Source organism: Columba livia, chromosome 16 (assembly GCF_036013475.1).
Source record: "Columba livia isolate bColLiv1 breed racing homer chromosome 16, bColLiv1.pat.W.v2, whole genome shotgun sequence".
Lineage (NCBI taxonomy): Eukaryota > Metazoa > Chordata > Aves > Columbiformes > Columbidae > Columba > Columba livia.
The window spans coordinates 14,200,249-14,227,732 of NC_088617.1; the positions used below are offsets into that span (position 1 = coordinate 14,200,249).

The 27,484-nt window shown below is 45.1% G+C and overlaps 2 protein-coding genes across 6 annotated transcripts in view; both read left to right on the forward strand.

Annotated features, from left to right (window-relative positions):
- Positions 1–4,677: 4,677 nt before the first annotated feature.
- The window catches only part of CPNE1 (copine 1), a 42,112-nt gene continuing 19,305 nt past the window's right edge, over positions 4,678–27,484 (forward strand). The window contains exons 1-2 of one of the 5 annotated variants that reach the window (XM_065032662.1): positions 4,700–4,812; positions 7,544–7,594. Coding sequence is in view for 1 of the 5 variants with exons in the window: in XM_065032658.1 (XP_064888730.1) it covers positions 27,383–27,436 (54 nt within the window). In the remaining 4 variants the exon portion in view is untranslated. Of the gene's footprint in view, positions 4,813–7,511; positions 7,595–11,896; positions 12,039–27,219; positions 27,437–27,484 lie in introns of those variants that run through there. The other 4 variants (XM_065032661.1, XM_065032660.1, XM_065032659.1 and 1 more) reach the window with 4 other exon arrangements.
- Positions 11,918–16,484, forward strand: RBM12 (RNA binding motif protein 12). Its single transcript, XM_005514628.4, has one exon. The coding sequence runs from the start codon at positions 11,918–11,920 to the stop codon at positions 14,549–14,551; it is 2,634 nt and encodes an 877-aa protein (XP_005514685.2). The 3' UTR covers positions 14,552–16,484.

The following is a 27,484-nucleotide window of genomic DNA, read 5'->3' on the forward strand; positions in this document are numbered from 1 at the left end:
TCAGTAGTGAAAGATCATACAGAATCCCAGAATGTCAGGGATTGGAAGGGCCCTGGAAAGCTCATCCAGTGCAATCCCCCCATGGAGCTGGAACACCCAGATGAGGTTACACAGGAAGGTGTCCAGGCGGGTTGGAATGTCTGCAGAGAAGGAGACTCCACAACCCCCCTGGGCAGCCTGGGCCAGTGTTCTGTTACCCTTACTGAGAAGTTTCTTCTCAAATTTAAGTGGAACCTCTTGTGTTCCAGTTTGGAGTCATTACCCCTTGTCCTATCATTGGTTGTCACCAGAAGAGCCTGGCTCCATCCTCCTGACACTCCCCCTTTCCATATTGATCCCCATGAATGAGTCCCCCCTCAGTCTCCTCTTGTCCAGCTCCAGAGCCCCAGCTCCCTCAGCCTTTCCTCACACGGGAGATGCTCCACTCCCTTCAGCATCTTGGTGGCTGCGCTGGACTCTCTCCAGCAGTTCCCTGTCCTGCTGGAACTGAGGGGCCACAACTGGACACAATATTCCAGGTGTGGTCTCCCCAGGGCAGAGCAGAGGGGCAGGAGAACCTCTCTGACCTACTGACCACCCCCTTCTAACCCACCCCAGGTCCCATTGGCCTTCCTGGCCACAAGGGCCCAGTGCTGGCTCATGGTCATCCTGCTGTCCCCAGGACCCCCAGGTCCCTTTCCCCTACACTGCTCTCTAATGGATCATTCCCCAACTTACACTGGAACCTGGGGCTGTTCCTGCCCAGATTCAAGACTCTACACTTGCCCTTGTTCTATTTCATTAAATTTCTCCCCGCCCAGCTCTCCAGCCTGTCCAGGTCTCTGATGGCAGCACAGCTTCCAGTGTCACCACTCCTCCCAGCTTGGTGTCAGCAGAAAACTTGCTGATAGTGCACTCTAGTCCCTCGTCCAAATCATTGATGAAGGTGGTTAGGTAATACACAAGGTTGGGGGGGGGGGCAAAAAATTATCTGTGATGGATTCTAGTCTTTCTAAATGCTGATAGAGCATTATTACCTAACTACAAAAATTACTGAGTATTTCTTCAGGAAGGATAATACAGAATTAGACAGTTACCTGTTCTGGACTCGAGGAGACTGAGAGGAAGAGGGTCAGTTAATAGATTTATGTTATACAGCGAGCCATAAACTTACTTTTTGCGTGTGTGTGTGTTTAATGACAAGTTAACATAAACACTATCACTCCCAACAAAGTACCGCCTCTTATCTTCAGTCTTGTATCTGCCTGATGGATCAGCTTGCTGTTCTCTGTCCGGTGTGACTTTGATCACAGTCCAGGTGTTTTCAGTGAAACTGTTTGTGCTAACAGCATGGATGTCCCAGGCTTTGAAATGATAGTTTCCCAAAGCTGAGTCCCAAAATGTTGGTCAAATAAATCTCTTCTCCATTACAGAGAGTTTAGATGAAATTTCAGGGTGGTGAATAAGGTCCTGCACTGGAAGAAAGTAAATGCCGTTTTTTAAAATGGACAAGCTGAGTGCTTGGGAGAACCGAGCATTCTGACAGCTGATGTTCCTCATGTCTGTCTGAAACAAATTAATAAAAAAGGGCTGGTAGAAGATGCTCTTATAAGAAGAAAAACTTATACTAATGAGCAATCAAAGTGGTTTTGTGCTGAGTAGGTGTAGTGAAACAAATAAGGTGTTGAATTTAGCAGTTATACATGATCAACAGGCACATCAAGTGAAGGCAGATTTTAAGTACAGGTGGAAATGATCTGGAAACAACTAAGACTTGCAGTTGACACATAGTAATCAGAAAGGAAAATACAAAGTAGTATGAATCATTCACTAAAGTGGGTTCAGTCACACCAAGCACACCCTTGTACAGATGCAGCCCCAGGCTCAGGCTGCGTTCGTGGAATGGTGTCTGGGGGGCTGGAGAAGCGAGGATTTGGGGTGATGTTTCCAGACAGGAGGAGACAGATAAATTAGCTCTGTTTCAGTAGTTTCCTATTATCTAATAAAGACAAATCTCATTCTTTTCTAACAGCATTTTTCTCGGCCTGCCTTCCACCACATGCATGATGTTACAGGGGAGAATACTGGACATTGTTACCGATGATCTCTGTCCTTTAACCTCCTGCCTTCCAGTGCTTTGCTTTCCAGAGACACTTTTCCCCTGCTATTGGTACCTGTGCATCATGCTGCCACCTCCTCCTTGGTACCCTTGGTCACTAGGCGTGCTCCTAATGCTAGTCCTGGATTTTGCTCCCTCTCATTTACAAACAGTTCTGCTTCTCTTAATCTTGAGTGAACTAAATATTCCCATGAAAATTTGGGTATTGCTGAGAAGGCACTTGGAGACCTGTGGAGGTGATCTGTGTCACAGGTGGCTGTTCCAGACTTTGCTCCAGATGAGCTGCGGCACAGACCAGGACACCTGAGGTGTGAGGCCACAGGCTGGTCTGCAGCATCTGCCCGGAGCATCAGGACTTGCTCTCCAGGGCACCTCTGTGCAGTCAGTACAGACACAGTCCACAGCCCTGCTGAGGATGGTGTAGTTTGCTCCTTTTTTGCTGGTCCACACAGTAAATGTCACAAGTCTCTTCAGCAAATGTTATTTTAGCAACAAAAAGCTCTGTGTGTGGCTCGGTGTGGTGACTCATCACATTGCACAAAGCTGAAAAGTCTTAATTTTATTCTGACCTGGTGTATGGGAGTATAGCGGAAGATTTGGCGCGGAGGTTGGTTAAATGTAAATACGCCCAAGTGACTTGCTGGTGTCTGTAGAAAAAGCACATACACCACACTAATTGTTTTGCTGACCTCGTGTGCTTGATGAGCAGAACCTCTGTGTTAGACAACACAGGCCTGTGGTAAATGCCAGACAACTTATCACTGTGTCTGAGATCCCTGCTTTGTTGTGAGAAAGAGCGAGAGGCTGCGCCTGCCTGAAGCCTTGAAATACAGGCGAGCTCAGCAGGCCCAGCGATCTCCTACCAGGGCTGAACTGACCAGCGCCTGCGTCCCCGCTGGTGTCACCTCTGCATGGGAGCTCAGGTGCGACTTCGGAGATCCCCCGGTACAGAGGGAACTACAATAAACTTGCTCTTTGCAATGCATTCGTGGCCTCTGGCTCTTCTTACAACGTGCCTGCGTATGTGCACACACCTGGTCTGCTCCAGTGCTGCCATTTGTTCCCCCAGCCCTGGTGACCCCACCACCTGCCCGCTGTGCCAAGGGTGTGCTGGCAGCCACCCTGCCTGGCGTCACCCACACTGTCACCTGTCAGAAGGTGAATTACCGAGTACTGCCCACAGCGATCGAGGAGTGATGTGTAAGCAGATGACACACCTAGCAAGACAAAAAGGAGGTGTTAGCTTGACAGAAGTGATAAATTTTCAGGGCAGCTGTTATCTGTAACTTCCGAATAGAGTACAAAATCTGTAAAACCAGGGATAACAGGGAGAAGATAAACACATGTGGGGTCTTTATTGTGAGGGATGAGGGTGGTAAAGGAGGAAAAACTGTGGGTAGAAAGAGGGGACAGACAGGGGGACAGGTCACGGGGCTGATCAGCCACAGGGCTGATCCCTTTGCCTCAGGACAACACAGCTATCACATGTTTTGCCCCTGTTTTCTGTTAAGTGGTGAAAAATAACTACGTTAACTGCATTGTTGACCTCCCAAATTTGCTGGAAAAGTGTTTGCCACGTGAGGTGATGATTTATTTTCATTCATCTCTTGCAGCAGACTGCAGGGTTTTGTCACTGAAACGGGTGCTGCTGCGGTCCCCGTGGGGCTGAGGCGCAGTGACAGCAGCTCCTGGGAGCTCTGGGCTGTCCCTCAGCTCAGCCGCTGTGCGGTGGTTTGTATAGCAGGTGTATTTAGCCAAGCAAGTGACAAATACAGCATGGGGCAGCTCCACTCGAAAGGGAACTGACCCAGGGTAATCTGGCTTTAATTCTGCAACCTGGCCCTGACTAAGAATCCCACGGGAGAATGCCAGGGGTTGAAGGGACCTGGAAAGCTCATCCAGTGCAATCCCCCCATGGAGCAGGAACACCCAGATGAGGTTACACAGGAAGGTGTCCAGGCGGGTTGGAATGTCTGCACAGAAGGAGACTCCACAACCCCCCTGGGCAGCCTGGGCCAGGCTCTGCCACCCTCACCCCAAACAAGTTTCTTCTCATATTTAAGTGGAACCCCCTGTGTTCCAGTTTGTACCCACTGTCCTGTCAGTGGTTGTCACTGAAAAGAGCCTGGCTCCATCCTCCTGACACTGACCCTTATGTATTTATAACCATTAATGGGGTCACCCCTCAGCCTTCCGAAGTCGGGAAACATCCACTCTCCTCAGGGTTCTCCGGTTTGCTCGAAGTTCGATGCTTCCTTTCGAGTCCCCATTCCTCAGCAAAACCCCTCAGTGACACCATCAGTGATTTCCAGAAGATGTGTTACACTATCCCTGTGTTACTGCTGTACCAGAGGCAGCTGTTCGAGTCTTACACTGCGGGTCCGGCAGTGTCCTTTCCGAGCCTGCCGGCGGGGGTGTCCCTCAGCTGCTGTGGGGACAGCGAGCGACACCTTTCCACAAGAACTCCCGCCGCCCCGCGCGCCACCTGAGGTGATGCGCGAGCCCCGCCGCCCTGCGCATGCGCCGTGTACCCGGGCGGGGCGGGCGGCAGGAAGCGCCGGTCGGGCCCCGCCCTCTCCTGGCGGTGGGTGGCGGCGCCGCAGCGTGGCGGCCATTTTGTGTCGCTGCGCGGTCGGTGGCGCTGGGCTCGGCGCGGAGCGGGGCCCGGGGCGCGTCGGCTCCGTTCTAACCCTTTTTCCCGTACAGATCCCTCGGTAAGAGCGCGGCGGCGCCCGGGCGGGCCGGGCCGCCTGCCCTGCTCCGCGCTGCGGGCCCGTGGGGAGGCGAGGCGAGGCGGGGAGGCCGGGGGAGGGAGGCCGGGCGCGGCGCGGCTGCCGCGCGTCCCCGCGCACAAAGGGCCGGGCCGGGCGGCGCCTCCCGCGCTGAGGCCCCGGGGCGCCGAGCGGGGCCGCTGCCGCTTCGCCGCGGCCTGGCCCGCTGAGGCCGGGGGGCTCGGGCCGGCCCTCGCCCGCTGCCTCCTTCCCTCCCTCCCTCCCTCGCTCCCGCCGCGCCTCCCCCGCGCCCGGCGGCCCGCGGAGCTGCGCGGGCAGGTGAGTCTGTGCGGGCCGAGCGCAGGCGCCGAGGGCCCGGCGGCGGCCGAGTGACCCTGCGGCGGGGCCGGAGCCCGAGGCGGGGCCGGCCCGCGGGGGCTGTGCCGGCGGCGGCGGGCGCGGGCGGCGCCGCGTTGGTGCGGGGGTCGCGCAGCCCGGGCGCGGCGGGAGTTGCGGTCCCGGCGGCGGCTCCTCGGCCCTTGGGCGCGGGAGGACGCGGCGCGGGGCCGGTCCCGGCGGGGCCCGTCCCGGGAGCTCGGCGGGGCGGCGGCGGCTCCTCCCGGGGCCCCGGGGGCCGGAGCGAAGCAAACGTGCTGCGCTTTGTAGGGAAGAAGGGACGGTCCCTGGTGCCTGTGGCGCTGCCACCGCTTCGGGGTTACCCTGTAAACACCAGCGAAGTTGTCGTGCAGTAACGTAATGCTCTTCTCCACTAATAAAAATCAGCTCTGTAAAGAAAAAAACAAAGCCACCAAAACCACCGTAGTGTTGGGTCCCAGGAGTCTGTGAGCTGTCTTTTGAAAAAACTCTGGCTCTGATTTTACTCACTCTTAAGCTTATCTTCTTAATGATTTTCTTACCCACCTCGATCTGCTGGGGTTAGGCAGACAGGTTGGCAGGTTGTTTCTCCGGTGGACTGGCTGCTCTCAGGTTGTTTCCTGGGCTGTTTTTGCAGTGGATGGTGGTTCTCTCTGTGTAGCTGCCAGGCTGCTGTGCAGGGTCCCCCGGGAAGTCCCAGAGATGTGGTGTCAGCGTCCTGGGAGCACCTGTGCCCCAGTCTGTGTTTGCCTGTTCATATACTCCTGTCTATCGGGTTGATGGGAAAGGATGTATTTACCTACCGGAGCGATGAATGGTTTTCTTTGAAGTTGAGAGATTTGAGACTTGCGAACAAAAATAGATGATGTTTGGTGGAAAGGTTAAACATAGAGTGGAGCTTTGCACCTTTTCTGAAGAATGCTGCTTGGTTTGGTTGATGTTTTATGTTATAGCATGTTGTCTTAGTCCACTGCGAATCTTCAGCTTGTTCTGGGTGTTGTGAAGAGGAACACATGCAACGCTGTGGTTGCTGTACTGGAAATACATCAAATGATTTGGGTTTTTCTTCCAAACAGAAGGTTCCTTGTGCATGAAAGATGTATCTGCTGCTGGAAGCAGGTGTGGTTTTGCATGAAACTGGTTTTCAGGTGATTACTTTCTTTCCTGCATTATAAACCACTGTTTGACACTGCTAGATGTGCAAGTATGTAGTTGAATTCTTCTAATATAGGAATGCTTGTTTTTCTTCAAGGTCTAATAAGAAAAAAAGTCGTCTTTTCCTAAATGCATTTGCCATGTTAATATAAGTCTGAAGAGTGCAGTTGTATCATTCTCACTTGTAAGTCTTCTGTTAACGTCCTGGAAGATTGTGAATAAATGCGTGCGTTTTAATTCCCTCTGCTAGGGAGTTTGTGGATGGCTTGGCAGTTTATTTTTCTCTAAGTTCTCTTTGGTAATGATGCTTATAAGAGAAAATGGCTTGTTTGGGTTGTGTGAGGAGGAGGCAGTTACTTGTTCTTAGTGTAATTCTTTCCTGGATAGTTGTCCAAGGAATCACCATTTTGGTATGAGATGGTCTACTAAGCAATGGAAGAGCAAGCGTTTTCCGTCCCTCCTTTAAGTGCAAAATATGTGTTCCGCTTAAAACGTTTGGCCCTTTTGTTTGAGTTGTAATCCCAGGGAGACAGTTTTTATACAGGGATGAAAAAAATGGACATTTGATCAGGATTTGGATAATGAAAAGACAGATAACTACTGAACAGCAGTATCTTGGTGAGGAGTTGTTCCTGTTGTTACTGTTTGCTCTGCAGAGGTGGCTGCCTAGAGCTGCCTCCCAAATGTCACCAGTTTGTGCGACTCCTGAAGAATTATTCACGTGCAGCTGTTGGGAGGTTTTCTGAGGTTCGGCTCATGTTTCTTTGTTCAAGTCGGCTGATGTGCAGTTGGAGGAAGGAATATGATTTTTGATGGTGAAAGGGTTTGTTAAGGGTTTTCAAGTATTCCTGCTCTTTGCCTCTGAAAGTGACTTGTTCATGTATTGGTGATGGGAAAATTGGAAAGATTCTTTGAATGTTTTCTGGTTCTTTTTATGTTCTTCGTAGATATTCATGTCTCGAAACCATATAAAAACTGTGCAGTGCAATTACCGACAGGTCATACAGGGATAAGGTGTTAGGAAATGCGCTCCCGCTCTTGTGACCGGTGGATGTCACAGTGCCTTGTGGTGGTCGCAGGTTTGAACTTTCTATTTATACAGTTCTTTGTGGACTGTTACTGTTGTTGTGTTGCCTGCATTGATTTTTGCCTCCATTTATTCTTTATTGCAGTCTAAAAGTTGGTTTTAATTGGTTGCCCACAGGATTGGCTTGGCTTCTGCTACTTGTTAAGAAAAAAACATCTGTCTTTGCAGGTAAGAGCCTTTGAATTGAAGACTTCTTTATATGCATATTGCGTATATCTTAAGAAATATTTGAAGCTTTTGGCATCTGTGAATTGGTATCAAATAACCTATAGCTAGTCTCTTTACACTGACTCCCACTGGTGATGGTGGTTCTGGCAATGTTGTTCTTGTAAACAGAACTTTCTGCTAAACTCATGTTTTGTTTCATCAGCACGTGGTTAGTCTGGAACACCCTCCCAGTTACTGTGGGAGAATGTGGCTCCTTTGCTGCAGGCCACAGGCCTGCGGATTTCTAACGGCTGGAGTTTTAGAAGTGTACTATAATTGGCTCTAATTTGGTTTTGCAGCATTTAAAGGGATGAGATAGACTCAAATCAGCTCAGAGGTTACTATAACAGATTGATTTTAGCCTTAAAAAAAGGGCAAAACTGTAGTCTGCATTTTAGCTTTTGCTAGACAATCTCGTCCTGGATACTTAATATTTCTCGTACAATAGTAGTGTTATTCCAGTTCTTAGTCTTTGTCTAAGAATTGCCACGTATGTTGTGTGTGTACCACGTGGATATTGTACTTTAATACTCCCCGGAGACTATTTAAGTCTTCTAAACTTCTCTTAATTTGAAAAATGCCTACATCTTAGCAGGCTGGTCTGGTGTTTTTTATAAATTTATGCATATGACCTAAATTCTAATTATTTTACTGTCTAGCACATAAATGGAATAAGTAATATTGTCACTTTGGAGACCTTTTTCCAGTGTAACATCCATGTTTTAAAATACGTTGCTGTCAAGACACATAAATGTGCTGTTGTGGTTCATCAAGTGAGTTGGATGGGATGGATTGTCAGCAGCCCTTTGCTCCATTTTTGATCCCAACTTGCTGATGAGGATGGCTTGTCCATAGAACAGCTGTAGGATTTTGTGCTTCTGGTCTCTCCAAAAAGATATCAAATATAAAAAAAATTACAACAAACCCCACTTTTGCCTGAAAGTATCTTTTTGTACAAGGGGCAGAGCAGGTGGGCTGAGAACACTTCTAACAGCCCAGCAAAACACCGGCTGTGCAGCCTGTTCCGGCTCTGATGTTAACGTTGCCTCTGCACGTGTGTTGATCACAAGCCAACACTGAAATATTTGAGCAGACTTTGCTTTTTCATTAGTTGGAAAATATGAGTGCGTGGGTTATTGTCTCCTAAGTGCGTTTTGGGAAAACTGGACTTGTGAGTGCTTAGAAATGTGAAATTTGGCCCTTTTGAGCCTTGTGATTTTTCTTGAAATCATAGAAGCTGAGTTAATACTTCGGTAAAGCACTGAAATCCTGGCAAATTTGAAGCTATTATGTTTTCACTAAATATTTTTTCCCAAAAATATTTGGTGGAGTCAAGTCCTTACAGTTATTTTTCTTCATACCATGTGACTGTTAGATCTTGCTTAATAGCAAGCGTTCACTTAATGTCATGCATGGAATTAACTGTGCTGAAGTCATTGCAGCTAGTTTTTCTAGCAACTGGTTGGGTTTTTTGGTGTATAGCAATTAAGTGGGCCCAAACAGAATAGTAACAAAACCTCAAGATAATCTCTTAGCATTTATAACGCAGTTTAGAATTTAGCACTCGTTTGAAACTTGCATTATCCCAGAAACTATGGAAATGTTCAAATGCTTGAACTTTTTAAGAATTCTTTTGTGACCTTATCTGTTAATTGGTCTTCTGGGCTGGATTCAGGGAGTCGTTAGTGAATACACTTATCTGGCAGGTGTCAGTTCTGATGAAGAATGTATGATGTTCTAAACCGGCAGAGCTGAGCAGAGCAGAAAAACCTTCTGAAGTTGCATTTGTTCAACTAACCGCCATATCAGATTGTCACCCCTTTTGCATTAGAAAGGAAAGAAATAAGTCATCTCCCATTTAACACAAGAAACTTTAAATGCCTGACTCCTGATGCATAAAAATTTTGGACACTGATTTATTTGTATAATAAGTAATCAAGAAAATGTAAACCTCCTAGCAAGATTTGCTAACAGTGTTAATTTTCAAAGCATGGGTACAAAACCAGGGATTGTTTTATACTGCTTGCTTGCTGCAGGACCATCTAACTCAAAAGCAATCCTGGAGCATAATGTGAGCTTCAGTTTTACGATTCCATTTAGTATGGCTTCCTGAAAGCAGGCAGAATTTTCATTTTAACTTGACTTTCAGCGTGAGCCTGATTGAAAGTCAAACTACAGAATCACTGGAAAACAGGGCTTTTTAAAAACAGGGCAGAAAGCCTTACCTGCTTTCTTAGATGTGTACACGTGGTCTTACTTTGACCTGTTGGTTTTTGTTTTGTTTTCATATGGGCCAGTTATTTTGCTGTTGGAAAATGATCAGGCAATGAACTTTATTCACTATAAGAGAGAAACACAAGTACGTATTCCCCTGTTGCTGCCCCCCCTTGCTGGAGTAGGGTTTTCTTAGGGCTGTGTAAGGCTAGATGTTTTATTTGTTTAAAGACCTTCTTATGTTCATCTTGCAAATTCCTGTCTGTCTTTCAAGAGGCTGTGGCAAGGAATGGGCTGTTTGTTGGTGGCACAGCAGAGCTGACTGTGCCCGAGGGCTTGTCTGGTGTGTGGTTGAGAGGGGAAGGTTCTTTGCACATCTGGTGGCAGCTGGATGGGACCAGCTTCCTGTAATGCCCCAGGACGTTGCTTGAGTTCATCACTGTGTGGAAGGGGTTAGTGCTGATTATTGGGCAGCAAAACAGAGTATTTAAGTATCCATTTGACTAAAGTGAAGTTCCACGATGAAAACAAAATGATAACTTTTTTTTTCTCCATGTGAAAGAATTATTACTCGTGTTTTCACTAAGTACTGAATTCAGTCTTACCTGGTATTGTTTAATTGTTTGATAGTGGCTTTACCTGGTAGTTAAGGATGTATTCATGGTGTTTAAAGTGATTGGAAGACCTGGACAGGCAAATGCAGCTGATGTAAGGATTTGCCTGTGTGCTGGGACACAACATCCAGCTGAATGTGAGATGCTGGGAGATAGTTACTGGTGGTAGTTGATCTTAGCCTTGGCATGCAAACAGAAGTCTGCTGGTGTCCTGGTGTTGCATTGTATCACCTGGTTCATCCCCGATGTCAGATGCTCAGTTAACACCATTGGTATGTGGCTACTGGGAGCCAAGAGGTGTTTGTATGGACAAGGGAATGGGGACTGAGGAAGGCAAGAAGTTTCAGAGGTGGCTCAGGTGGAACAAGGCGCCACTGCTGACTGTTGTGGCTTCTGAACTGGTGAATTGTGCTTGTGTTGATAGGATGCTTTCAGTCTTTATTGAAGGTTTTTCAAGAATAAATGAGAATGCCTGTTTATCTTGAGCTTCTGATAAGACCTCAGGCATTTCTGTAGAACATATACAACATAATTGTTAAAATCTACTTGTTCAAGATTGATCTTAAGCTTCCACTAACCTCAGCTGCAGAGGTAAAAGTCATTTGCTTGTGCCTGAGATGGAAGGTGTAATAGACAGAACATCTGCAACTGTTAAAAACCTTGTGCCTTGTTCTTGAATGTTGTAAAAGCCAAATATCTTGCTAGGATATGCATGGATGTTCATCTAGTTTAGGTGAGGTCTGTATAGTCACAAAATGTTTGGGATTAGTTTATAAAAGCTAGTGAGCTTTGTGATCACCTAGATCTCTTGCCTTTGCTAGGAGAAAAGTATTATATCTGTATAACTAATGGTCCCAGTCAGGATGTTGTGTGAGTCTCACTTTTGCTAGTTGTCCATAATGGGTTTTTGTTTGTAAGCAACGACTGTTGCCTTCCTAGTTGTCTTCACATGGCAGGAGATAAAGTCCCTCCCCAAATGTGAGAGAACTGTATATGGGAACATAGGTGTGCAGAATTTTTTGCAGTCACGTTGGCAGGTACAGTGGATACCATATCAGTGTATGGTAAATTAATTTTGTTTGGCTAAAGTACTCATTTTACTTATGTTCCATTAAATATTCAACTACTGATATAATCTCATTTTTTGCTGTTCTTTTTTTTTTTTGTGTGTGTGTGAGACTTGTGAGTCTTGGTTTAACAGTTATTTTGGAATTTCCAGTGCAAAATGTATACTAATTGTGTTGGTAAATGTTTAATACTTCAATCTGTATGAAGCAAACAAACATGAATAAGGAACTTGGAATATAAACATGCTTAATCTTTGCAAGATGTTGTTAGGTGAATGTGAACGAATATAGTAGATGGTTTCTGTGGGTAATTGCATGGTGCCATGAACAGTAGTCTGACATAGCCGTTGCCTTTTCTCATCTGCAGGTGTGTGTTGTTTCAGCGCAGCATGGCTGTGGTCATCCGCTTGCAAGGTCTCCCGATTGTGGCGGGGACCATGGACATTCGCCACTTCTTCTCTGGATTGACCATCCCTGATGGGGGCGTGCATATTGTAGGGGGTGAACTGGGTGAGGCTTTCATCGTTTTTGCCACTGATGAAGATGCGAGGCTTGGTATGATGCGCACAGGTGGTACAATTAAAGGGTCGAAAGTAACACTGTTGCTGAGCAGTAAAACTGAAATGCAGAACATGATAGAACTGAGTCGTAGGCGTTTTGAGACGGCCAATCTAGATATGCCACCAGCAAACGCTAGCAGGTCGGGACCACCCCCTAGTTCTGGAATGAGTGGAAGGGTTAACTTACCTACTACTGTACCTAACTTTAATAATCCTTCTCCTAGTGTAGTAACTGCTTCTACTACTGCGCATGAAAGCAATAAAAACATATCTACATTTTCTACTGCCAGTATGGGGACTGCACCCCCAAATCTTGGGGGTTCCTTTGGTAGCCCGACATTTAGCCAAACTGTACCTAGCACAGCGTCCCCAATGAACACCGTACCTCCTCCACCCATCCCTCCTATCCCAGCCATGCCATCTCTGCCGCCAATGCCTTCTATCCCCCCGATACCTGTTCCACCTCCTGTACCCACGCTGCCTCCGGTTCCTCCGATCCCCCCGGTGCCCCCCGTGCCGCCCATGACGCCCATGCCTCCCATGTCAGGAATGCCTCCTATGAATCCTCCGCCCCTAGCACCTTTGCCCTCTGGAATGAATGGGTCTGGAGCAGCAGTGAATATGAACAGCGGCTTGAATCCATTGTTTATTGGTCCCATGAATCCTGTAAATCCTATCCCGATGAGTTCTCAAAGTAGTGTGAAGCCAATTCCAATCAATCCAGACGATTTGTATGTCAGCATTCATGGAATGCCCTTTTCTGCAACTGAATCTGATGTGAAAGACTTTTTCCTTGGGCTCCGTGTGGATGCAGTCCATATGCTAAAGGATCATGTAGGTCGAAATAATGGAAATGGACTAGTTAAGTTTTTTTCTCCTCAAGATACGTTTGAAGCACTGAAGCGAAACAGAATGCTGATGATTCAGCGCTATGTTGAAGTTAGTCCTGCGACAGAGAGACAGTGGGTGGCTGCTGGAGGCCACATAACTTTCAAGCAAACCATGGGTCCCTCTGGGCAGTCGCACCCTCCTCCTCCCCAGCCTCATTCTAGGTCCAAATCTCCGAGCGGACAGAAAAGGTCACGATCGCGATCTCCCCATGAGCAGGGTTTCTGTGTTTATTTGAAAGGTCTTCCCTTTGAATCGGAGAACAAACATGTGATAGATTTTTTTAAGAAGCTGGATATCGTTGAAGACAGCATTTATATAGCTTATGGACCTAATGGGAAGGCAATCGGAGAGGGTTTTGTGGAGTTCAGGAATGAAGCTGATTATAAAGCAGCTTTGTGTCATCATAAGCAGTACATAGGGAATCGCTTTATTCAAGTTCATCCAATTACTAAAAAGGCAATGTTAGAAAAGATCGATATGATTCGTAAAAGGTTGCAGAACTTCAGCTATGACCAGAGAGAAATTCTCATGAATGCTGAGGGAGAACCAGGCTTGCCAAAATTGTGTGCACATATATCTAATATTCCATACAATATAACAAAAATGGAAATCCTTCAGTTTCTAGAGGGACTGGCAGTAGAAGAAAACTCCGTGCAAATTCTTGTTGATAATAACGGGCAAGGTTTAGGGCAAGCACTGGTTCAGTTTAAAGCTGAAGATGATGCTCGTAAGGCAGAACGTTTGCACCGTAAAAAACTGAATGGAAGAGATGTTGTTTTGCGTTTGATAACTGTAGAAGAAATGAGAGATATTGAGAGAAACCCACCGTCTCAAGGGAAAAAAATACTGAAAATACCAATACAGGGAAATGTGGCTGTGCCAGGAGCGCAGGGTGCTGCTGGGGATGAGCATGCCTTCCTGGGGGGAAACTCTAAAGATGCAAACAACGGGCCACCATTTAACTTCCCTGGTAACTTCAGCGGGTCTGGCACGTTTGGTCCCCCTCTCCCGCCGCCTGGAATAGGTGGCTTTCCTGACGCTAGGCCAGGAATACCCGCGGTTGCAGCGAGCGGTTTACCTGCCGCAGCTCTCGAGGTCCCTGCGTTCGCAGGTGGGCCTGGGAATTTGAGTGGACCGGCAGGTTTTGCAGGGGGTCCTCAGACTTTTGGTAATGGTCCTGGCAATTTAAGTGGACCCCCCGCCTTTGGTGCTGGTCCTCCAGGAATTGCTAGTGGTCTCGGCCATTTAACTGGACCTCCAGGCTTTGGACCTGGACCGGGAAATATACATATTAGCGGACCCCCAGGTTTTGGAACAGGGTCTGGGAAGCCAGGACCAACAGTCATTAAAGTGCAAAATATGCCCTTTACTGTTTCAGTAGATGAAATTTTGGATTTCTTTTATGGTTACCAAGTGATCCCTGGTTCGGTGTGCTTAAAATACAATGAAAAAGGCATGCCCACTGGAGAAGCAATGGTTGCATTCGAGTCTCGTGATGAAGCTATGGCCGCTGTTGTTGATCTAAATGACAGGCCTATAGGCTCCAGAAAAGTAAAACTTGTTTTAGGGTAACTGTTAATATGAAGTAGTTGTAGAATAGATATTCATAGTGCTGTGATAAATGCATCCGGATTGGTTTTTGTAGTATTTCCAGGATAGAACCTGTGGATTGTTTAAATTGTAAAACAGATTGGTTTTGGGAAGACAGAGCACTGCGTTAGCCATTACATACGGAACACTGCAAGGCCAGATGTGCAGTGGGTTTTCCCGTCCAGATATGTGGAGAAACCAGACAGATTCGTACTCGTCATAGAAGTCTGGTAAACTGTACTGGACGCAGTGCTTCTCGAGGAATCTAGATTGGTTTTACGTAGTTTTGGATAAGGGAACTAGATGAAGTCAGTGAAGCTCTTCGGTGGGTGCTCTTGCAAGCCATTGTAAAATAGATAGCTATTTCTAGATTTGGTTAAAAGCTGGCTGAATTTGCTTTGTTTACAGGTCAAAGCTTTGTTTAAAGTCCTGATTTTACTCTGCAACTGAACGAATTCTCAGTGTACACAGATGAATTGTTTTGTGTATGTATCTTTATTTTTTCCAAGATTCTCACTGTATGAACAGTTGAATTATGCCCGTTGCTGATGTGTCTACGAAACTAATTCCTATAAGTATGAGCAGAATCGTTCTGTAAAATTCAAGCTGCTTCTTTGTGGAATAACCTTTAGTTATTTATATATTGGAATTATAACTGTGCAGAATAAGACTTTTGCCACAAATATAGCTAACCTCAAACATTATCGTCTGAGTTTTATAGGTCACTTATAAAACATTTGCAGTAGAAGCAACAACTTGAAAATATTCATTATTGTTTAAGTAGCTTGATTTGTTAGGATTATGTGAATCCGTTGGGATAGGATCTTTGACACTAGTTGGATATTGGCATTGTATTTCTCATGTGTCTCTCGAACTCCTCCTGTAGTCTCTGCTAAGAGAACCAAAGTGGTGATTATTAGTAGAAGATTGGAGTCCAGCTAAAGTTTTAAATTAGTTTATATATGAAAGAAATTTTTATCTTCAGCAACTCTGTCAAGAATTATTGCTATGGGTGAATTCAGAGATAACGTTTATTTTTCTCCAAAACTTGAAAATACTGAGTTTACTATATATTTTTGCAATAAAGTTGTGCTGTTGTATTCAAAGTCTGTAAAGAGTTGCCATTTTCTTTGCTGTGCAGTAAAACCTCCCATGGAAAACCAGAGAATTGGAAAGGAAGCATTTACACACGTGAAAAGTAGATTTCTGTTGTTGTTGTTGTTCATCCTTGCTTGGCTTATGATAAACTCTAAAGCTTGGGCATTGCTTGAAAAACGCTACTATTCCCTGCAAATCATTGTACTTAAACATAGCAAACTTGAAACTGTTTTGGTTTTTTGGACAAAGAAAACCAGTGCCTTTTGGTGTTGCATATCATGGAACACTGAAGTGTATGGTCAGGCAAAATTGCGAGGTGCAAGTGGCAACAGTTTTATTCCCGTGGTGTGTAGGAGAGATTTGCAAACCTGTGCGGCGCTGCATCCCCAGAGGATTTCCCAGGCCAGGACTGTGCGAGGAGTGTGCAAAGGTGTACGTCAATAAAGAGGCGGTCACGTTACACAGATGCTTCTGTAATTCATTAGCATAATTTTGTTTTGACGGATTACTAGGTGGTCCCAACTTTGGAAAAGTCATGTGATTTGTATATACTGTTTAAAATTAAGCCTCCTGTTAATAAAACTGTCTGTCTCTGAAGCTTCATGTTATGCGTTTCAACAGTCTTTGGGAGTAATGTTTCAACACCAGATCTTTGTTTCTTTTTTTTTTTTCGTTTATTTTTCTTTGAAAGTCTGAAAGTTCTCTTGCTGATGTCAGAAAGATGTGTGATTAGGAGTCAAGCCTTTCCGTTTATTTTTAACATTTTGCTCTTTGTTTTTTTTAAACAACTTTTATTAAAGTTTCATACTATATCGGAGTTATTTGGGTGCTTGTTTCTTCATGTTTCACATTAGAATAAAATTACTGAAAAGGAAAACTTGGCTTCATTGTTCACAGAATTGATTTAAGATATTAGTGTGTGTTGACTTGTGGAAACTGGTGATAACTGCTTTTTATCCAAGTTCAAATGAATCACAACAATGCTTGACTTGTTGTGAAATGTAATTAAACTACAGGTGTCTGGGATTAGATACACAGTTCTGTCTTTTGCTTTCCTGTCTCGATCCCCTTGGTAAGGGATCCAGGGTGATTAGTGTTTGCGTTCGCCATGGCGTGTGCTGCGGAGCGTGCTTGCGTGCCTGGTCCTTGGGACTTGCTCAAAGCGCAGGTTTGGTTTGGAAATCTTTCATTTTCTGATTCTTGATTTTCTTTATGGTCTAAAGATGTTTAAATGCTTGTCTTAAGAAAAAAACAATGCAAACCAGTACAAAAAGCCATTGGTGTTGGGAACGCTGACCTGGATGGAATGCTGCAGCGGAGGATGCGGGCTGAGGACAGGGCTCTTCGTCTTGCCAGGCGGTTGATGCTCCATGTCCTGTAGCATAAATTAGTCAGTAAATATCCCCTCCTCCTCCAGAGTCAGCTCTTGGAAAGAACAAGAAGTTGTAGCATATTGAGACTTTCCGTATGTATTCTAACCAATACAGCTGCTGTCCCAAGTCATTACGGTTGATCTTTTAAAGTGTGTGTCAAGAAAAATTCATTATCGAGTGTCACTTGCAAATGTAAGAACTTTCTGTCATGTCAGAAGCAGCTTTAAACCACCTTATGCTAAATCATGAGGGATGCCCTTATGTTAACGACTACATGGCTGGATTTGATAAAATTGCTTACTTTGCACATGTTATATTAGTGAACAGCCTTAAGAACGAGGGTCGGACCTCTGAGGTCCCCTCTCTGTTGTGGGAGGTACAAACTGCCCTTGCACAGACATGTCAAGGTAGCGACAGGAGGACTCGGCTGATGGACACAGCTCCAATCCGCAGCTGTTTTGGCCTTGATGCTTTGAGTGTCAGGACCTGACCCCCTGCTTAACCTCCTCGGATCAATGCAGTCAGTCACACTGGTGTCCCCATTTCTTCAAGCTATAGAAAGAAGGTACTTGGGTTTATATAACTGGCTAATATGGCATGTTTAGCAGTTCCTTAAGTGTTAAATTACTACTTGTTTAAAAAAAAGTGGTAAAATGTTACACTCACAACATGATTTCTTGTAAACATACTTATTTTTGTTGTCCCATTCACAGGAGAAGGTATGACTATAATAAATTATTCAGTGATTACCTTGTGACCTACATGGAAGAACTGCAATGGTTAGATGCAAGTGTGACTTAAAAGTTGCCAAGTTTACAAGCAGTTACATGTAAATGTCACAGTCAGTTTTTCTTTTCTGTAATATCACAGACATTAAAGCCAGTTCTTTATTGATGGATTGTTGCCATGTTCTAAATGTAGATTTCTGAGAGGTTTGAGGCTTTGTAGGTTTAAAGAAAACAGAAGGAAACTTCTCTTTTGTTCTAAGTACTGTTCCTTTTGTAGCATTGAATGTTTTCCTTGAATGTCTATGCTGTGAATTTGTTGTGAGTGGGCAGGAAGATTGATCCAAAAATGAAGAGTAGTGGTGCGCCAGTTGCTCTTGAAGGTCTGCCCTCTAAAGAACGTTGGCGCTGGTCAGTTAGGAACTGCTTGGGCCGGCCTTACACAACTTGTTGCCTATACTGTGTGAAATTAGCAGCTTGTTTCACTCAGACTATTTTAGTGCACTGAAGAACTTGGGAAAAAAAACTCTCCAGTTACCTGGGCACACCAGTTGTGCACTGACTGTGAATAACTCTTACAGTTTCTGTGTTTTGTTGTTCTTCGGTGTTCTGCGGTGGTTCCTGCAGCAGATGCTGTTGCTCTTCAGCTGTGCGCGTCTCTGCTCTGCAAAATTGAAACTACTACTTATTACGGAGCTCTTAAAGCCTCTGGCTGGACAGCGGACCACCATGAGAACAGGTGTTTTAGGGTGATTATCCAGATATATGGATTAGACCCTGAATCGAGGAACTGTAATTCCTATTGAATACAGACTCTAGTACAAGCAAAAGACTAGTTTCTATTTTTGACAAAGATAATCGGTTGGAAGGAAGCAGTTTTGAAACTGGACTGGTATATTAGGAAACGTGTAGTTTGAGTCTAGAGACACGAATTTGTTTTATGTCAGTTTATTTAGGTATTGTGCAGGTCTTTAAAAAGAAAATAGAGATGCTAAATTCTGTTGCTGGAAGAGGTTTTTCAGAAATGGTGCCTTGGGCCGGGAGGCAGCGCTGCCAAATACACGTGCTCGTCTTTGCCCTCTCGTAGGTTTGCTGATGCTCCCTTCTGTCCTGTGGCTGCGTGTTCTTTCATGGTTCTGGGAAAGCTGAGCTAGAGTTTGTGTACGGGCAAATGACTCTTCCTGGAACAAGAGGAAATGAAACTGTTAAATGCTTCTGCAGGAAGAGTAACCTCATGGGATTCTCTTCCTATCTGTTTTTGGCAGTGAGAACATGGTTGTAGGTGAAACATTTGGCTTTCCCACGGAATGGAAATGTGTTGGTTGGTAGTGTATGCATTTGACTTAATATTTGTGGCTGTGTACTGAACTCTTCTGCTCTTTCCCTATTTCTTGGTCAGGTAGGTATTCTGGAGCTTGTTTTCTGTGCAGATGACACTGTCAGTAATGTTCTCAGAGCTTTGTTACTGTGAGCGATGTTTGGGTGTTGTTTGGCCAGGGAGAGCTTTCCACCTTCCTGACTTGGGTATAAATACCGTGCGTAAGAGTGCAGCCCTGAAGTGTTCTGTTCGGTAGCTCCGGACTGACAGCAGATGTCGGATTGTTTAGTTGCGATTCTCTTCACTCGCTGGCTCTCAGTTCTGTGCAGCTTCTTTTGTTATCATTCTTCTATTTTTATGTGTGTATTGACAGCATGGCAGCTTAGGAGAGAAGCAACCAGATGAGTTCTGTCCCAAGCTCCCTGTTTTTCCTTGTATGCTCTCATGTCTACAGCCTTAAGTTCAAATGGTCTCACCAGTTGCTTCCCAGCTATGTTCAAGTAAGCTTTCAGGAACAGCGAGTATATTTCCTTTCAACGTGAGTCTGATTTCTGCAAAATTGGTTTTGTAAATCTCTCTTTACTGCTCTCACACCAGTTTCATTGTTTTTTCCCTGGCTCTTGGTGGGTCTTCTGTTACGAGTGACCAGTGAACTAGGCTGGCATTCCTCACTCAGTTGGTAACGGATCCCAGCTGGGTATCTCCACGGGGTACGGTGGGGATCACCCGCAGAGCCCAGGCTGAGGGAGCCCCATTTCCCTGGGAAGTTTCAAACTGAGAAGGACTTGGAAGGAATTGATCCTGCCTAAAACCCTTTTGGTCGGCATAGTCTGGCTTTTTGGACCTGTCGCTGCTTCTGGAAGGCTGGTGAACTTTTGAAATCTTCATGTTGTAGTTACAGAACTGTTAACTGAAGAATTGGTAGGATGGTGTCGCTCTGATTTGTGGCCATCTGAAGGTAGGTGGAACTTCCAGCCAGATATTTCATAGTTTTGAACAATGAGGTTGATTTCAGCCGTTTCCCATTAAATGTGACTATGCGGATGTACTGTTGCTTTGAGTGACTTTAGAAAGCTTGCAATTGCTTTCTAGTTGCTTAGAAATGACACCAGAATTGGGGAGGCACAGAGCGGTATAGTCAGAGCCTAAACTACTTTGAGAATTCCTCCTAGGTAATTTTGATTTAGTGCGTCTTATGATAAAATTCACACAGAATCCCGGGCTGGTTGGGTTTGGAAGAGACCTCTGGAGATATCTGGTCCAACCCACCTGCTAAAGCAGGTTCACCAGAGTAGGTTGCACAGAATTCGTAGGACTGCTGTCACTTCCTGAGATTTCAAGCCTCTGTGTACCATCTGTTTGCTTAATGACCTTCCTCCTGGAGTGGCATTTGCCAGAATGTGCTCCATAATACAAGCTTTTAATGAAACTCTTGTTTTCAGCAGTATAACCAACGCATCTCTGCTTGTTTTGACAGGACAATGGATATGAAATGTGCAAAGTCCTTGCTGGTTTGAACGGGAAGCTCAACTTGCAATTGAAAACGATGGTTGTCGATACCATTTCTTTATTAGCCAAATATTTCTAACAAAAGGACAGTACTTAAGAATCCCGTGTTCTTGAGGAACACTAATGCAATCAGCTACAAAAGCACAGAGTAAAATTAGACTGAATGTAGGTGAAACCCCTTCTTCAGAGGGAAGGCGGTGTTGTTCAGTGTTAATAACTCAGTTGCCCAGGATTCCCCCGCTCTGTTCCAGCAGTGCTGCAGCGCCACTTGTCTGTGTTATAGGTCCAATGTCATGCGAACAAACGGAGTGTTTTTCTAGCTCTTAGAGCTGTTTTCAGCTGTGGATGTGAGTGCTTTCGGGAGGTAAGTGTGTGTGCGGGATGCTGGTGCGCAGCTCGTGTGTAACCAGGAGCCGGTGGCGAATGTTTGCGTCCTCACCTTCAAGGCACATCACATTAACGGTGAAGTGGCATTAGGTTGAAGTCGAAAGTTTGAGGCCAAACTTCACTCTTTAGCTTGAGTGAAAACAACCAAGTGATGCCCTAATCTCATGAAGAATGTTTTTGGTTCAGAAACTTCAGCACCGAGCTGGTGTGAAAAAGAGCAGAATAAAACAGTGAGTAGATAGTTAAACTCTTAAATGAATCTGAAATTTAAATTCAGTTGTTAATGATAGAATGTATGAGCTATGTAATTATCTCAGTGGTTTGCTGTTAAATGGTTAAACCTGAGCCCTGCACAGTCTTACATATTCCTAGATCGTAAATCCGAATTGATTTTGATGGTCAAGTCTGTTTTAAGGTTTTCAAAGACAACTGTAGTTGTTGTCAGTTAAGTCAGTGCGAGCCCATGTGGATATAAAAGCATTTTGAGTAAACTGGATGCATCTCTTAAAGAAAAAAGCCTTTTAAATGTATCTGAAAAATTACACAACACCACGACATGCTGCACAAGTGTCCTGGATCTTTGGAGGCCTTTGCTGTCATCTGGATGCTCATCCCTCCCTTTGGGTAACTGACACTGTATTTTTGTTAAGACAATAATCCAAATGGCATTTCTTCCTTGCAACACAAGCAATATGTCATGCTGTTTCTTGAATGAGCAGGTAGTAGTTGGCTGCCCTAATTACTCCAGGAGCAGAAGGGAGAGCGTGCAGACTGTTTTCCTTCTGCAGTTTGTCTGTGGTTATGCTTGTAAAATAACTTCCAGCAGAGAAAAGAGTAAGTTTTTCTGAAACCAAAAATGCTTTGGTTTAAACAAAATGGTAAATCAATTTAACATAAATCCTAATATGAGTCTGCAGATAACATTGTATCTGTATGAATTACCAGCTACTCTCAATGCAGCGACTTGACTGATTGTGATTGTGGTATCATTTAATTCTGTGACTGGAAGCGGGGAGGAATCCCTGTGCCACCCACGGTCTGGGGCTGTGGGCTGGAGCCGTCCTCTCTGTTGTAGCCTTGAAAAGGGAGTAAGAACCTGTTGGTCTGAACGTTTTTGAGCAGCCCACACTCCAAGGTTGTTTACATGTATAACGTGAAAACAGCTGCTGTTTTCATCTCTTTGTGACCTTCGAGTCCCTCTGCTGCTGTGTTAGGTAGGTGTCCAAGCCCTGTTGGTGCGGGATTGGTGATGAACAAGCTGCTCTGATGGTCTGTCCCGACGCTGCCCATCTCGGGTGCTCAGCTGTTCTGTTCCTGCACGGGTGGTGCTTGTTGCCCAGAGAACCTGCGGGTTGTGACCCAAGTGTCCAGGTTCCTCCTCACGCTGACAACTCCCAGCCTCTCTACTTAAACGTAATTCAGTTCATGCTTTTACAGCTGTTAAATTTAGGTTTTTCATCGGGTGAGTTTTATGCTCAGATAACGTTTTGCTCAGAGAACTTTTCTCTGCCTTAGTTTGGTCGTAGTTATTAAAAAATTGTTGGAACTACTCATTTGACTTGGAGAAAATAAAGATGCTGCCCCGTGGGAGAATCTGAGACTTCCCACTCTTGGGTTATAGTGTTTTCAGGTTCTTGACTTGCAGAGGCGTGTTTTCTGTTGGACTTGATGATCTTGAGGGTCTCTTCCACCCAGAATGATTCTGTGATGACTCTGAAGGGTGTGGAACACCTTTGTAGCAAATTCAAACTTAATGACAACAGACTTTTCTAGGGTCCAGTTTGGAAAGTATCGTGGTATATATACTACGGATAGCAGATGTGGAAGAAGCACTTGAGGAAACGCTTGTTGCTGCGGTGGAGCTGCTGCAGGGAGGTGCTGTGGTGGTTTTGGCACCGAGACAAGGGGAATAGCTTGGATCTGTCATCATAATGAGCTTGTGCTTTTGGGAAGGGACACTGGCAGGAGCAGGTGGATCTGGAGCCCAGCAAAGGGATGGGGGGTCAGCGTGGTGTTTTGTGGCCTTTCAATACTTCTGGTTGTGGTCTGGCTGGAGGAGAGAAAAAACAACCTTTAAAGTCCCTGCCAAACCCTTTCCTTTGTTCTACTTGACGTCAGGTCTTTGTGGTGGTGGTTTTTTGGTAGGTTTTTCTGGTTTGAAGCATCATTATTCTGCGACAGATTAGAATGGAGAATTGAAGATGTTCATATTACAGATGGTAATAATTAAGTCACAGAAAAAATATGATGAGGGTGTGAGTCTCATTTGTAAAATGAAGCACCTGCTCAGAAGGAGAAAGAACTGAAATAAGATGTAAGAAAGGCTGAACTTGCAATGAATAAATTGAAATCAGTTTCTTAGGAGTGCTGCAGAAGCAGTATTATGGGATTTTTTTACCAGATTGTATTTCACGAGGAGCTAGATTCAAAACTGAAGTCCATAAAGAAGAAATCCTGAATATCATGTGAGAGCATGTTCTGTAATGAGTGAGAAATTGAAAGGCCACTTCTAATCTATATCCTTATTAGTTTTTTGGGCGAGAGTTGTCACTGTGCAGTAGTAGCTCCAGGACAACTGAGAGCGGTTTGAAGAATTCATCTGGGGTATCTCAGCCATTTTTGGTGATCATTCAGCAGTGCAATACAAACAAGAAGTATGGCAAACATTTCGTTAGCTGAGTGGCTAATGGTGCTGCGTGGTCCCTGAAATTCTTCAGTCATGTGGATTTGTTTGATAAAGCAGCAAATATCAGTTGGATGCTTTGCTGGCATATTTCTTTTTAAAGTCTCTTTTTGAACTCATGCTGTTCATACAGTATTTACTAGTCCAAACAGATGGACCCTGATGAGTTTGTGCCTTGAAGCGTAACATCACGGCTGTGTTTGAGGGAATGGGTGAGGTCCTGTGGGCTCTGCAGTGGGTACAGGGTGGGTTTGGTTTGCAGCCCATGGGGAGGGCAGGGGTCGTAAAGGGGTCAGCGGGATGGGGGCCGAGATGTCGCCTCAGAAGTTGTGGGTGCGTGTAAATAGCAAGTGGTATATTGAGATACTTGCGGGTGAAGCTGCAGCGTAGTTGAAGAACCAAAGAGGAGTGTGGTGTAGTCTTCAGTCTCAAGCTTAAGTCTGTTTTTCAGTTAGGTTGCTCTTTACATTCCAGTAATAAATATTGGAGAGTCACAGGGGGGAGGTGGGAAAAGGAGCTGAATGAAAGAGTGTGAAAGGATTGAAAGAAATCTTCCTTGTTGGGAGAAATCAATGAGCAATTCTAGGGTTACAGTTACTGTTCCGGCTTCAGCTTAAAGAATGGTTGACTCCAAAGCCCAACCTGCTTTAAGTTTGTTTTTCAAGGAAGCGGGTTTTGATATTCTGCTACTGAGTGCTATGGAAGACTTTGAAATGTGTCGTCTTTTGCATGAAGAAAAGTTTCTTGGAAAAGCAGCATAGGTTTTGTTTGAGGCATTAATTTGAACCCCATTGTAATTTAATATATTATGAACTAATATTTGAAATAGAATCAGTGTTGACCTATCCATTTGTTTATGTATTTCTCAGAAAAGAGGAGCAGAGGTAGATAGTAAGGGCTGGCACTGGCCTTTGAGCTTGTTGATTGTGGTTAAGGGATATTGGTGGTAAGTTGGAGGTGAACAGCAGTGGGAAGCTGAACTGGTAGAAGGTGTTTCCCTGGAGTCAGGACGTGGCTCTTGGTCCTTGGGAGGGAAGAGCTGCGGTGAAGGAGATGAAATGACTGAAGTTCTTTTGCATTTTATGCTTGGAATTACAGTCCCATTTGTGATTTTTGTGCTTTATTTCAGCTTTTTTTTTTTTAAACTGTCCAGAACTTATTTTTATTATCACATAGGTAATGTATATACTACCACATAGATATTTTATTGACATATAGATATGGCACTTAGGGACATGGTTTAGTGGTGGGCATGACGGTATTAAGTTAATGGTTGGGCTCGATGATGTTAAAGGTCTGAACAGCCCTGTGGTTGTAGAAACGGGAGCTTTGCCTTCTCGGTTGCTGTGGGTGTCTGGGAGGTCGGGTTGCCCAGCGCACGCTCAGCACTTGCGCCCGTGATGCCTTCAGATACAAACCCCCAGTTCTCGTGGTGACACTGGAGCTTCACATGGAGACATCTTGGTGAGTAGAACCAGGTCCTGGCTCCTGTGCATGTTCAGTAGTGCCCTGGGTGTGCTGGAACACCATATAGAGAATATTGATTTATTATCTGCCTGTAGTAATGCTGGGCTTAACTGTCCCAGCTCCAAACCACCAGGAATAATGAAATGGTGGAAAAAAACTGTAGCCATTTCTGTTCTCTGCAGAGCTGTGTGGCCCATGGCAGAGCCGGTGTGCTGGCAAGAGGCTGTATTTACTAAGAACTTCTGTGGACTGTGGCCTTTCTCATGAGACTCTTGATAGTTTAAACTAAAGACACTTTTGTAGTACATCTAGTGATACAAACCTAGCTTTATGGCTTCTTTTAGAGCCTTCTGGGGCTTCAGGATCACATGAGAATTTTTATGTTGATAATGTGTTTAGAAAGTGGTGCTGGTACTACCTTGGCACCAGCATCAGCTTTATAATATCAAAACCTGAAGCGTAACAGGCTGCTCCCTGAAAATTGAGCTGGTATTGTGAGAAAGCATCGGTTCTGGTGGCCTGCACCTTCAGGGGCCGCAGCAGGACGGAGCAGCTGTTTTGAAGGAGGTACGGTGCTAACTGTAAAATGTGGAGTTAGTAAGCAATGGACAAGGAGGGGACCATGGGTTGTTGGGAAGTGCAGGATCTATTAACTGGGATGTTCTGTTGGTGTATTTCTTAAGTTGTTGGGTAGAATAACACCAAGACAGTGAAAATTGCAGTTGGTACGTGCGGCTAGCAGGATTTTTGGCATTGCTGTTGTGTCTATAAGCAGAATGTAAGGCAGACGCTGTGCTCAGCCTGGTACAAAACAAGCTCATGGGAAATCAGCTGTCCTTAAGCATGTGTATTAAAGCCGCACTTCTGAATTAGTGGGTAATATTTGGTGTACACGAAAATAGAGTGTGTGGGATATCCTGTACAGAGTGATGTAGTTGATGAGGATTTATTACTGTAATTAGGAACAAACTGCAGGTTTTCCTGTGCCGAATCCTTGCTTATGTTCTGTCTTACGTGGAGCATTGAAACCAAGGTGACCGGTGAGACTGGATTCTGCAATAACATGAACATTTTCTTTTTGGAAGACCCTGCTCCTGGCCCTCTACAAATCCTGCTGGTGGTGTTCAGTGGTGTGAAGCTGGTAGATTTTTCTTGTCCGCTGAGCGAGTCTGTGGGTTCTGTGAGCTGCGTCGCTCCCGTCCCCCTGTGCTCCCACAGCCCCAGTGCGGCCTGGAAGCGTCTGAACAAGAAATGTCGTTCTCTAAGTCTCACCTTGTGCCGTGTAACGCTCGATCCTTAGTAGACCAAACGGTGCGTCTCTTACTGCAGAAGGATGAGTACAGAGGAGCTTGTTGATGCGTCAGACACCCATATGTGGCATTTTGGGGCAATGTGAGACGCTCCAAAGCTCTGAATTGGGACAGGGAAAGTCTTTCAGCACTCCTGTTCTGGAGCTTTATTCAAGCAGAGGTGGGCAGTGCTTTCTTGTCTTAGATTTGATTTGCTTGTAGCTTTGGTTAAGCTGAATTGCTAGAATATTAATTATAAAATTAATATTAGACTTGTCTGTGGAGTTGGTTTTGTTTGCATGGGAGACTGTTCCGTGTGAAAGGAAGTTGGTTTTTCTGTAGAATGGTGTGAAAAGGGTTGGAAGCTCTGCAAAGCTTATATAAAACTTGAGAAAGTAGCAGGTAACTCCTTATTCTTCTGAATGTATAATATGGATCTCCTATGTGATTTTCCTAGAATGCCCCATATTTTTGGTGTTGGTTTGGTTATTTGGGACCATGATGTGCTTAAATTCAGTGTAGAAGAGCATTGTTGGAAATACAGGATTTATCTTTCTGTGTTCCACATCTGATGGAGTTCATGAGCCTCTTTACAGGGTGGTATGCATCATAAAAATAGTTCTAACTTTTTAAGCTGGACCTCAGTTTGGTTGTCTGAGCACTTCTTCAACTGTACTTAGCCCAGTTTTACTTGAATAACTGGGAACGATGTCTGGTTCAGCAGTGAGTGTGTGCTCAGGATCGCACAGGTGTCTGTGGACACTGTTCTGCTCTAGAGTTCATAGGGATAACGTTGGTGATGTATTATTTTTCCTCAAAATGTTGTGTTATATCATGTGCAATTCCAACTGAAGGCAAGAAAATACAGGTGCCTGTTGGATGTGAAGCTGAGTGTTGAACATTCTTCCCCTGGAAGGGAGGGGGTGCAGAGGAACGTGCAGGATTCGGCTCCAGATGACGCTCCATGGGCGGTGCCTCTGGCCAGCGAGCTCCCCGGCTTGTGAGAGCCTTGGATCAGGTGCGTGTGGCTCTTGGCAATAGGAACTGACTGTGAGGGTATAACCTG